The sequence below is a fragment of the Dioscorea cayenensis genome, unplaced genomic scaffold (genome assembly GCF_009730915.1).
Source record: "Dioscorea cayenensis subsp. rotundata cultivar TDr96_F1 unplaced genomic scaffold, TDr96_F1_v2_PseudoChromosome.rev07_lg8_w22 25.fasta BLBR01000062.1, whole genome shotgun sequence".
NCBI classification, from domain to species: domain Eukaryota; kingdom Viridiplantae; phylum Streptophyta; class Magnoliopsida; order Dioscoreales; family Dioscoreaceae; genus Dioscorea; species Dioscorea cayenensis.
In genome coordinates, this window is record NW_024086453.1 from 10,113 (window position 1) to 22,379 (window position 12,267).

At 46.0% G+C, this 12,267-nt stretch overlaps 1 protein-coding gene and 1 pseudogene across 1 annotated transcript; both read left to right on the forward strand.

Moving 5' to 3' along the window:
* The first annotated feature begins 6,606 nt into the window (after nucleotides 1-6,606).
* On the forward strand, nucleotides 6,607-7,696 carry LOC120253352 (annotated as a pseudogene).
* LOC120253353 (ribosomal protein S13, mitochondrial-like) lies at nucleotides 7,590-7,934 on the forward strand. Its single transcript, XM_039261685.1, has one exon. It carries the CDS (start codon nucleotides 7,590-7,592, stop codon nucleotides 7,932-7,934), a length of 345 nt encoding a protein of 114 aa, XP_039117619.1.
* Nucleotides 7,935-12,267: the final 4,333 nt, after the last annotated feature.

The following is a 12,267-nucleotide window of genomic DNA, read 5'->3' on the forward strand; positions in this document are numbered from 1 at the left end:
AAGTGCTTGTGCGATATGAATGCGAAGTGTTCATTCCTTATGTTGAGCATTACTTTTCTCAGGTTTTTACACTAATATGTGTTTTTTTATGTTACTTTTATGCGGTAGGGTTGTGAGGTCGAGTATGAAGGAAATAGGCCAATGTGGATCATAATGCACCTATTTTTGGAGGAAATCTTGCTAAGGTTCAAACGCGAAGACATAGGTCGGGTGTGAGATGCTAGAGTGTGTGCCAACCTCCTCGCATTCGAGTGAGCACATCCATTTGAGGGGCACAAAGGCAGCACACTCGAGCATTCCGATTTATGCACATAAGAACGAGGGCTCCACCAACATGTATATCATTGAAGAAGCAAGTGATTCACGACGTAAACGTGTGCCCGTTTGCATTACCCCGATGAAAATATGGAATTGGGAAGTTATTCAAGGCGAGAAATCAGAGAAACAACACTGTTCATAGCACTGTTCACAGCCAGCCGAGAAATCAGAGAAATAGAGAATCCACACGGGCGTGTGGAAATTATCCACGGCCGCGTGGAAATTCGCATGACGAGGCGTGTACTGTCCCACGCCAGTGGAGTCGCCCGATTCCAGACCTCAATTTAAAGCCGATTCAGCCCCGATTTTTGGTATTCTTTTTCTCCATCTTTTTCCCCAACTTGAGAGAGGGCTTTCGGCTAGGGTTTTGAGGGGTATTGACTAGGATTTTTGGAGAGGTTCTATGGATCCCGACATCACGTGACGCTTTGGAAGAAGGTTATTGGGAGAGCTTTGCTCAAGCATCGATCCGATGAGGTGTATCCTAGGCTCGGACAAAGGATCCCTTGCGACGAGTAGAGGACTCTCCACAAGACCGTCGACACCCGACCATCGAGGGGGTTTCTTTTATGGATTCATTGCTTTTTACATTCGATTTCTTTTGATTGTACTTAGCTCCATGGAGAGCTAAACCCCCTAGTGGGTACTTGGGTGATTGTGAACCCTAGGATGTATTCGCTTTCATTGAACTTCTTTATTATGCTTTCAATAAATTGATGTTTATTGTGAGTTCCAACCTTGAATGCTTGATTGTATGAACATTTCCCCTAGAGTGACACTAGGGTTGAGAGTTCTTGTTGGTAACCTTGTGAGTGAGTGACACACCACGAGCGTTAGACAAAGCTAGGTTGGAGAGGGTTGAGAGGGTGAGTCGAGAGGTACAAGAGTGCCCCCTTTCCCCTCCGACGTGATAGATTCTACCTCCGTTCCCCGAGTTCTTTGCGGCCATAATAGAGTGAATGGTCTAAGGGATGAACCTCCGCTGGGGCCTAGTTGCGCTTGCAATGGAGTGAAGCGTTGAGGTGATCTTAGTATCTAGGGCTTAATTGTGGCTAGGGACCATCCGCCTGGACCAAAGGGTTAGGTCTATAATTAGGAAGAGATTTATCACCTGGAATCCCTAGAGCTCATTGCAACTTTATTCGAGTGCGAGGTTGAGAGGTTATTTAATCTCTCCTCCGGGACATGAATAGAGTTAGGCATAGTTGACCTTAGATTTGGGACTATGTATGTAAGGATTTCCACGACTCAGCATTAAATTGATTAGGAAGCATAATAGAGAGTTCTTGCACTTGAAGCGATTATCCTAGGTGAAGCATCATCCGAGTACCCCATCTTTATCGATTGCCTTACCTCCTCCTTACTTTTGCTCTCTTACTTGTTGCTTTTAATTGTTGAGAATTGAATCATTATCACACTTATCATTGTTGATATTCCACATAGCTAAGAATCGAATTAAGTGTCTTTACTCCCTACTCCCTCGTGGATTCGATACCCGCCACCCGGGATTATTACTCGACAAACCCTGCACTTACTGGGATATACGTGAAGGGATCTTGTCAAGATCTATCCTTGGCAGATGTCGGTCTCGTAGGAGAGGGCGGTTCACATGGGATAAGTGAGATCAGGTGGGTCCGAGACCCTTTTTTTGGGTTATGCAAAATCCGAAGAAAGACGCTTTCTTTTTGTGCAACAGTGTACCGCGGGTGAACGTAACTCTCAAATTTTCCAAAATCAATATAAGCCATGGGAAGAGATAATATAATAGTTATGATCACTAGGGATACCGGAAACAGATTCCTTAGTTTGCGAGATGCAGTGGACGACGCTCCCAAGAGTAGAGAATTCCTAGACTCTTGGCAGATTTCAGTCAAATTTACTGTTCCATCTCCCACATGGTGTTCATGGCGCCCTCCGGACCCAGATATGTGGTGCTTGAACACGCACGGTTGGTTCTCTTAGAGGTGATTTTGCAGGGTATGGATGCATCTTAAGAGACCATGCTGGACAGCCGAAAGTAGCGATTACAGCCAGGTGTCCTCCTTTCTCCATCCTTGTGCACGAGCTTGAGGCAATTCGAAGAGGAGTGGAAGAGGGCCGTATCTAGATAATGAGCTAAACGGCTTCTATGCCCATCTTTAAGCCGAAGGCCAGTTGAAATGATTTAATATAGCGGAGCGGGATCTGATGGGATAGGGTGCGCTGCTAAGAAGTCAGCCAAAGCTTGGCCCTTGACAGCTTTTTTTGTGGAACATAAATGATGTCGAATTGCGACAAGAGAATGGACCACTTAGGTAGCTGTGCATTCAGAGAGCCTAAAAAAGACTTCTTAGGGCGGAATACGGCTCATCAAGTCAAGTAATGTCGCAACTTGAGTACTGCTCACATTAATGCGAGGCATTCCTTCTCAACAGGAGGATATCGGTCTTCTGCTCCGACCATCATCCGACTTAGGTAATACATACAGGGCCCCTCTTTTCCTTCGTCATCTTTTTGGGCCAGGAGTGCCCCCAGTGAGTAGTCGAGAGCGCAGATGTCACATATAAATGGTCGTCCTGGTACAGGGGCGGCTAATACCGGCGGCTTAGTCAGGTATTCTTTTATGCTTTCGAATGCATCTTGGCATGCTTGGTCCCAGAAACTCCACCCTTTTTTTCATTAGACGAAAAAAAAGGTGTTGGAATCGACTTATAGAAAACTACTGCTTTTCCGTTAGCGAGTACAGTTCAAACGGAACTGAGAAGTTAAGCTTTACAAGTGTCTCACGTAAGGAGACGGTCCGGTAAGTTAAAAGTCAGAACGCGTGTGGAAGATAGAGCTCAGGCACCTACGTAAACTCCTGAAGTTCCGGGTTGGTGAGAGGGAGGTTCATAGATAAACCACTGATGTTACGGTAGTCTTTGGCTCTTTTGTCGTAGAAATCCTATCTCTCGGTTATCAAAGAACCGCTTCATATGCTTATGTCTCAGCAGATGATCGACGAGATCGAACGATTACTCCAGGCAGGCTTTATCCGGACCGGACGATCAAATAGAAAGAATGGATATCTCCCATGTGGTTTGCGCCTACTTTCCTTAGGTTAAGTGTTACATAGAGCATTAGCTCAACTCAAAGCCTTTCTCTCCTTTTCTTTCCAAGCAATCAATGCGGCTAAGCAAACTAGGTAACCCTACCTAAGGGGGGCCCCGCCCGACTTCCGAGGGTCGAGAGGTCAGTCAAACCCTGATCCGGCTGCTCCGGGAAGAAATAGATAGCTGTGAATGATGGATCAATAGGGACCTTATTACCCGTGGGCTTTTCCATAATATGCTCTTCATCTTTGCTTTCGGTTCAGGATAGAGGTTAAGAAAGAGGTGAATCAGCATGTGAAAAGCATCAATGGAAAGATTGAGTGGACAATGAATGGATAGCGCACAGTTCTTCATAAGTCCGATAGCACGAACGATAGATTGTAAATCTTCCCACTAGTACTTGTTTAGTTGTCACAATCTCTATTCCGCATCTTAGTCTTTTTCATGTTGTTGGAATCTCGAATCATCCGTTTATTATTTTCTATCATCTTGTTTGGAAGACCAGTTTGAGGATGGGTGGACTATTTTTGGAGCAAACCACCCCATCAGGCTTTGTGCAATCATTTCAACGTTCAGGTTCATGTCGATTCTGCTTGTTTTGTTTTGTTGATCGACTCAATCCGGTCTATTAGCCTGACTTCTCGGCTTCCTGCTCGCTTTCTGTTTTGACCTCATTCTTCCAATATATATATATAAATTTAAAAAATAAATAGATTAGGGCTTCAATGACTGGTCGTGGTTCAAGCCCCCATCTTTCAGTTCTTCCTTCCAGCTCGGATAGGAGCCCCCTTCTTCTCCACCGGAAAGCCTCTCACCCCTGACCACACCTTTCTAATCTGTTGAACTAATCTAAATGGAACCGATCCTTCCAATAGCCAATCTCGCCTCTCACTGATCGACGATCCCTCTCCCTCAGACTCGAGTCCACGAGCTATCGACTTGGCTGAGACCTTGTTCTGAGATGTTGTTGGATTGCGATGCCTTGATACGTGATGCCTGAACGGACACAGTCTACCATCATGTATGCTGGATGATCAAAACCCCTCGGGGCTTTATGAATCGCTTTAAATGGGTAGGTAGGGCAGGACGAGATTGAAAACCAAGTCTTTTTTCATCCTCGAGGGGTGTGAGGGAATACGTATGCTCGGCGGAGCGAGGAAGGGGCAAAAACTCATATATATATGTAAGGGTGGAGCTTGAAGCTGGCAAACCCACATTGGAAAATGAGAGCTTCGGGAGGGAAGCCTGCCTTGACTAGCGACGTGCTCCCCGGTTAGAAGAAGCACGAGCGAGCACTGCTCAAGTTCGCACTACGTCAGTCTCACTCAGCAAGGCAAACACATAGAAGTAATGAAAGGAAGTGGGCACAACCATATCGAAAAAAAGGCGAGCGGGGAATAAACTCGAACAAGACCAGGGTCAGCCGACCCTAGAAGAACAAACAGAAAGAGATGGATCAACGGATCCAGAGGTAGACTTGTCAAGCGACACAGACACAGATACATAAGGAATCACATCATCACCTCCCAAGTGCGACACCATGTTGACAGTGGCAGAATGATTTTGGAGAGGGTTGGTCTCAATTTTTTTGTCTGGTGGGGGATGACTCGTACTCGTCTTCAAAAACCAATGTATTATCTCGAAAGGCTTTGCAACGTCCTGAAGGTCAAAACAGTACCTCGTACCATGACCCTTATTGCTTGTTGCTTGCGGCAATATCTACAAAAACCCTATCTAACTTATCATCACCAGGCTGAATGTAGTCGGAGGGAGGCAACTTAATCCTATTCATCTTCAACAAGATATCAAAATAAGACTCTGTCTTGTCAATAGGGTAACGAAAGTCCTTCCTCTGGCCTTGCTTCCTTGGGCAACCAGACTGCCCATTGCCACGACCTCGTCCTCGTCCTCCCTATCCTAATTCAGCAACATGTACATACGCGCCTTGATCGCTATAGAAATCCTCGAGTGCAGTGAATAGAATGGGATAAGTAAGCTTTTCATGAAGAAGACATTTAGCCTCCTTTTCCTGATAGAACTGCTACTTGTGCTTGCTTACTGGACTGGCTTGGCGGGCTCCGGAAAGAAGATCTTCTTTTATGAACTGCTTCGTTCTCGGCCTGGCTGGACTGCCTCCTCCATAACTGGTACTGGTGTCGCTACCTATGCTGCTGATACTAAGCTGGGATCTGCTTCTCGGTCGGAACTAGTGCTGCTCGACCTTACTTATTCTAGTCTTTTTGCAATAAGAAAAATCATTCAAAGGCTGCCAGGAAAGCTTACCGGAATTCTCTCTTTACTTTAAGGCTAAGGCTTTACTTCACTTCAAGCAATTGTTCTCTTCCACCGACACAGGGATAAAGAAAGACTGGTTCCCCCTTTCGAACAAAAAATTCCTCTTTCCCCTTTCACTCAAATAATGAAGTTCCGAGAACAACCTCCTTAAGAGTCATCTTAGCTTGATGTGCCGGATGTTCCCTTACTTATACTTAGTAGGACGGGTCGGTCTACTAAACCATGTTGAGGACCGACCAATGGATATGTTTGGGATAATGAGGAACTGAACCCGCGGAGATAAGAATGGAATGCCTGAGCTTATGTCTTTCGGGGCTTGGTCTGACTTCTTCGCCAGCTGGCTCGCATTCCAGTGTGGAAGTCGAATGATAAGCAATTTCATTGTTGCATTCTTTTTACGTTACGGGGGCGGGTCCTCATGGGATCAATAGCATTTCGTAGGAATAAATAAATAAATAAATAAGTCTATTTAAAATTCAAATCTTGAGCAGAACTTGATAACGTGTATAGGCGGAAACCATAACATAAAAAGGTAGTTCATAGAGGTCTATAGTCCATTTTAATGTTCCGCTCTCTCCACAATATCCTACGACGACCTCTCTCGTCAGGGGCGAGAAGCCCCTATCTATCAACAAATGATAGAGGATTGGAAGAAAAAAATCCCCTAACATATATATGTTGGAAGATTGGAATATCACATAAATAGATAGTCAGAGGGGAGAAGGCTAAGTAAGCAAAACTGACGAGAGAGAAAGGCTTCGACTCCTTTTTTTCGTAGTCCGGTGACGGGCCCATATAGAATAGAATAGAAAGAAAAATCCTTTTTTTCCGGTATGCCGCTCCGCAAGCAAGGAGTGCCACGCACGAGCGGAGCGAAAAACTAAGCAAGGGAATTACTATAATTAATCTAATCTCTTTGAGCATGCGAAATCCTTTTGATTGCGTATGGAATATACATCCATGTCTTTCTTGTTCCACTAGCAAGGCAAGGACAAAAATTCTCACATGTCCGTTTCTGTTATTACAACCTTCTTTCTTTATGTCAAAGACAAGAAGCTACGCGAAAATTCTTTTTGGATCTCGGTTGTTCTTAACAGCGATGGCTATTCATTCAAGTCTTCGGGTAGCACCACCAGATTTTCAACAAGGTGGAAATTCTCGTATTCCGTATGTACATGTTCCTGCGGCTCGGATGAGTATTCTTGTTTATATCGCTACGGCTATAAACAGTTTCTTGTTCCCATTAACAAAACATCCCCTTTTTCTTCGCTCTTCCGGAACCGGTACAGAAATTGGTGCTTTTTCTACTTTGTTTACCTTAGTGACTGGGGGGTTTCGGGGAAGGCCTATGTGGGGTACCTTTCGGGTGGGATGCTCGGTTAACTTCTGTATTCATCTTGTTCCTTATTTACCTGGGTGCACTGCGTTTTCAAAAAGCTTCCCTGTCGAACTGGCTCCTATTTCAATCCGTGCTGGACCGATCGATATACCAATAATAAAGTCTCCAGTCAACTGGTGGAATACATCGCATCAACCTGGGAGCATTAGCCGATCTGGTACATCAATACATGTTCCTATGCCCATTCCAATCTTGTCCAACTTTGCTAACTCCCCCTTCTCAACCCGTATCTTGTTCGTTCTGGAAACACGTCTTCCTATTCCATCTTTTCCCGAATCTCCCTTAACTGAAGAAATAGAAGCTCAAGAAAGAAAAAAAAAAACCTAGTTCACTCGCTGAGAGAAGCATCCATGGCTATAGTAAAAGTTCCTCTACAGGGAATAGAGGGAGACACCCATTTTTGATTCCAGCCGAGAAGACCAGGAAAAGGAGAAGGATAAAGAATGTCATATATCTCAGGAGCTAAATCAGTTCCCGATGAACAAGTAAGAATTGCCTCAACAAAAATGGATGGAATTGGACCTAAAAAAGCCATTCAGGTTCGTTATCGATTAGGTATCAGTGGGAACATCAAGATGAATGAGTTAACTAAGTATCAGATCGACCAAATTGAACAAATGATAGGTCAAGATCATGTTGTTCATTGGGAATTGAAGAGGGGAGAACGAGCAGACATCGAACGATTAATTTCTATTTCTCGTTATCGTGGAATTCGTCATCAAGATGGATCGCCCTTACGCGGTCAACGAACTCATACTAATGCAAGGACTTTTCGCAAGAAAAATTCGGAAATGAAAGAAGGCTACCGAAAGCCCCTTGGTACTTGTCTGATCAATCACACTGTGAAATAGTTCACTTTTTTTTTTTCGTTCGATGTCTTTCACCGGTTACTAATCACGTATACCCATAGTAGGCCCCCTTCGCCACTCCACGTCTGGCTCGGCTTGGTCTCGCCCCTTCGCCCGCCTATCGTATCGGATCGGCTTCGTCCGTCAAGCGACCGCTTCTTCCTCTATAGGTTTTCGCTATCGTGGTAGTTGTCTCTATGTAGTCGTCGGCCTTCGTTAAGCTTTCTCGCCAGAAGCGACTAGTCGCTTCCCGAATGCCTCTTGTACTAATGTGTATGGTCTAGTCTTTCCAATGCCTCCTTCCTTGCCGCCAACGCACGCTAGACAGAGAGTAAGCAAGCTACCTTGCTTGCATTGTATCTCGTTAAACGGTAGCTTCCGCGCCCTTCCTGCCTGCTGAAATTGATGTGAATGATCCTGTCTTCGACATCCTATTCAGTCTTATTATATATTTTCTTTTTGTTCTGTCTCTGTTTTCTTTTTCGGATTCCGAGGATGAGCCGGCCGATCCTAACATCATTTATGAGGAGCCGGACGACGAAGCCTCCCTCCTCAGAGAAAAAGATGTCTCCGACGCGACCGGACTTCAACCAACTATTTGGATTTTTGAGGCGGGTTCGGTCAGGAGGGAAAAAGAGATATGCTGCTTTCGATCAGTCCCAAGCGGATACACCCCTACTTTCACAGTCTGCTTACTGAGGAAGAGATGCGGAAGGACCCGGGGCCAGAGCAAGTTGGGTTGGGGTATAGAGCCGTAAGCGCGTGGGAGGTGACAGAGGACGTGCTCGTACGGTTCATAGTGGGGTATGATATTCCCGTGGATTGTTGGGAACTTGAAGTCCTCTATATTCGAAATATGCCTTTCTAGGAGCATTACGATCTGCAGCTCAAATGGTCTCTTTATGAAGTCTCTATTGGTCTTATTCTTATTGTGCGCCTTGTGAGCACGTTTGATCCGCGAAGGAAATCGCTCGGATGTTCCCCTAACCCAACCCTGGGAACGGACCGGAGGGAACCGCAGCATGAGGAATGTCCGCGTCTCGTCGCAAGGCTCATTTTTAGTTTTTGGGTCATAGGGCGGGCAGTGCAGTCCGGGGCACAAGGGTCCTGGTACTACCCAGGTGCGAAGAACCCCGGAGGTGACTGCAATGAGCAGAAATGTCACTCACCAGCCTAAACGACGAGCAAACACTCGAACGTGAGAGCAAGGGATCACCCAACGAATGGACGAGCTCCAAGGAGGGAGGAGAGAACCATGCTTTCAGAGAAGTGGCGGTCCGAATCCACTCTAAACTGCGATAATAACTGACTAAGCCGTGCCGTAAGGGGGCATTCTCCACACGGACGGGGCCAAGCCCAGAATGTATGGGTGACAGATCGGCCATAGGAGTACTCCGGGATATACACCAGGGCAACTAATGTCGAGCATACGACGATGCCGCCCTGTTTTCATTTCGTGGAAGTCCCCGGCAGAGGAAAGGGCTGTAGGTGATGGCGCGTTCTGCTTCTTAGGGCGCTGAAATCGTTCCTATGGGGTCGTGCGTGACAGCTGGTATAGATGATGAAAGAAAGGCGGGCCGCTGGGCTTGAACCGGGACCTATTCTCTTAATAGGCGCCAAGCAAAGCGGAATAGGAAAGGGGGCCGAGCTTACTGATGAGTGCCTTTTTAGTCAGAAATAGAAAAAAAAAGGGCTTGAATGTGGAGCTAACATGGCTGGCTACAAGTATAGCCAAAGAAAGATGAGACGGGACGGACTGTCAGAGGCCGCAGCGGGACTACCAGAGGAAAGCCCGCCCCCGCTAGCTAACATAGATATCTATTCTCGGTGCGCATATTCTCTTCCCGACCAGGCCAGGCCGAATCGGGCCACCACTTGGGATGGGAATGGCTCAGACCACATGCATCATTTGATGAAAGCACTCTAGTCCAGTCGCCTCCGATCAGTGTCTTGTCAACCACCGGACCCTAGCTCCTCACCAAATGCCCTTGGGTTGGGACAACACAGCACATGAGTAGTTCGCTCAAGGACCACACCCTCTCGAGAGCAGGATGCCGGCCGAGATGGAGCTGGGAGCCAACCTATACTTTCCTTGGGCTTGCCTTTGCCCCAACATCTAAATAAAGGGCGGGCGCCGAAAAAGGAAGCAGTCTAGCCTTTTTCGACGAAAGCTTAGCTTGGTAGGTGCTCAGGACAAGATCCCTCATGTGATATCCCGCAAGTGCACGGGTTTGTCAAAGTAATAATCCCAGATGAGAGGGTATCGAATCCACAGGGAGTAGGAAGTAAAGACACTTAATTCGATTCATAGCTATGTGGAGTATCAACAATGATAAGTGTGATAATGATTCAATTCTTAACAATTAAAAGCAACAAGTAAGAGAGTAAAAGTAAGGAGGAGATAAGGCAATCGATAAAGATGGGGTACTCGGATGATGCTTCACCTAGGATAATCGCTTCAAGTGCAAGAACTCTCTATTATGCTTCCTAATCAATGCAATAGTTAGTCGTGGAAATCCTTGCATACATAGTCTCAAATCTAAGGTCAACTATGCCTAACTCTATTCATATCCCGGAGGAGAGATTAAATAACCTCTCAACCTCGCACTCGAATAAAGTTGCAATGAGCTCTAGGGATTCCAAGTGATAAATTGCTTCCTAATTATGAGGTCCAGGCGGAAGGTCCCTGACCATAATTAAGCTCTAGATACTAAGATCCCTTCAACGCTTCACTCCATTGCAAGCGCAACTAGGCCCCAGCGGAGGTTCATCCCTTAGACCATTCACTCTATTATGGCCGCAAAGAACTTAAGGAACGGAGGTAGAATCTATCATGCCCGGAGGGGAAAGGGACGCTCCCTGCACTCCTCGACTCACCCTCTCAACCCTCTCCAACCTAGCTTTTTGTCTAACAGCTCGTGGTGTGTCACTCACTCACATGGTTACCATCAAGAACTCTCAACCCTAGTGTCACTCTAGGGGAAAATATTCATACAATCAAGCATTCATGGTTGGAACTTACAATAAACATCAATTTATTGAAAGCATAATAAAGAAATTCAATGAAACGAATACATCCTAGGGTTCACAATCACCCAAGTACCCACTAGGTGTTTAGCTCTCCATGGAGCTATGTACAATCAAAGAAATCGAATGTAAAAGGAATGAATCCATAAAGAAACCCCCTCGATGTTCGTGTCGACGGTCTTGTGGAGAGTCCTCTACTCGTCGCAAGGGATCCTTTGTCCGGCCTAGGATACACCTCATCGGATCGATGCCGACGAAAGCTCTCCCAATAACCTTCTTCCAAACGTTGAGCGATGTCGGAGCCATAGAACCTCTCAAGAAACCTAGCCAATACCCCTCAAAACCCTAGCTGAAGACCTCTCTCAAGTTGGGGAAAAGATGGAGAAAAAGAATACCAAAAATCGGGGCTGAATCGACTTTAAATGGGGCTAGAATCGGGCAACTCCACGAGGCGTGGATGCTACACGCCCGTGCAGAATTTCCACACTGGTCGTGGATAATTTCCACACGCCCGTGTGGATTCTCCGCTTTCTCGATTTCTACGGCTCGTGAATGCAGTCGCTATGTGAACTTGCTGCAGTGTTACTCGCAGTTCTCTGCTCAGCCTTTGACCCGAATAACTTCCCCAATTCCATACTTTCATCGGGTAACGCAAATGGGCACACGTTCACGCCGTGAATCACTTGCTTCTTCAATGATATACATGTTGGTGGAGCTCTTGTTCATATATGCATAAGTCGGAATGCTCGAAAGTGTGACCGCCTTTTATGCCCCTTCAAATGGATGTGCTCACTCGAATGCTAGGAGGTTGGCACACACTCTAGCATCTCACACCTATCCTATGTCTTTGCGTTTGAACTTTAGCAAGATCTCTTCCAAAATAAGTGCATATGTGATCCACATTGGCCTATTTTCCCTTCATACTCGGCCTCACAACCCCTACCTACATAAAAAGTAACATAAAAAACACACATATTAATGTAAAAACCTCGAGAAAAGTAATGCTCAACATAAAAGAATGAACACTTTCGCATTCATATCGCACAAGCACTTATCACGCTGCTTACTCACCCTACTCTCTCGAACAATGCAATGCTCCGAAACACGAAAGTTTGCAGCTTAGCCCCCTTCTCCGATGCGGAGTCGAGGCAGACACTCGGAAAAAGCACGGATGAGCCACATGCAGTGGGAAACTTGCACGTGTGGTTCCGGCCGGGACTCGTATATCTGTACTAATATGTGTAGGTCTCTGTAATTCGAGTGAGATTGTCATGGTACAAAAGCGATATGGTCCGGTATGCCCTTGTTC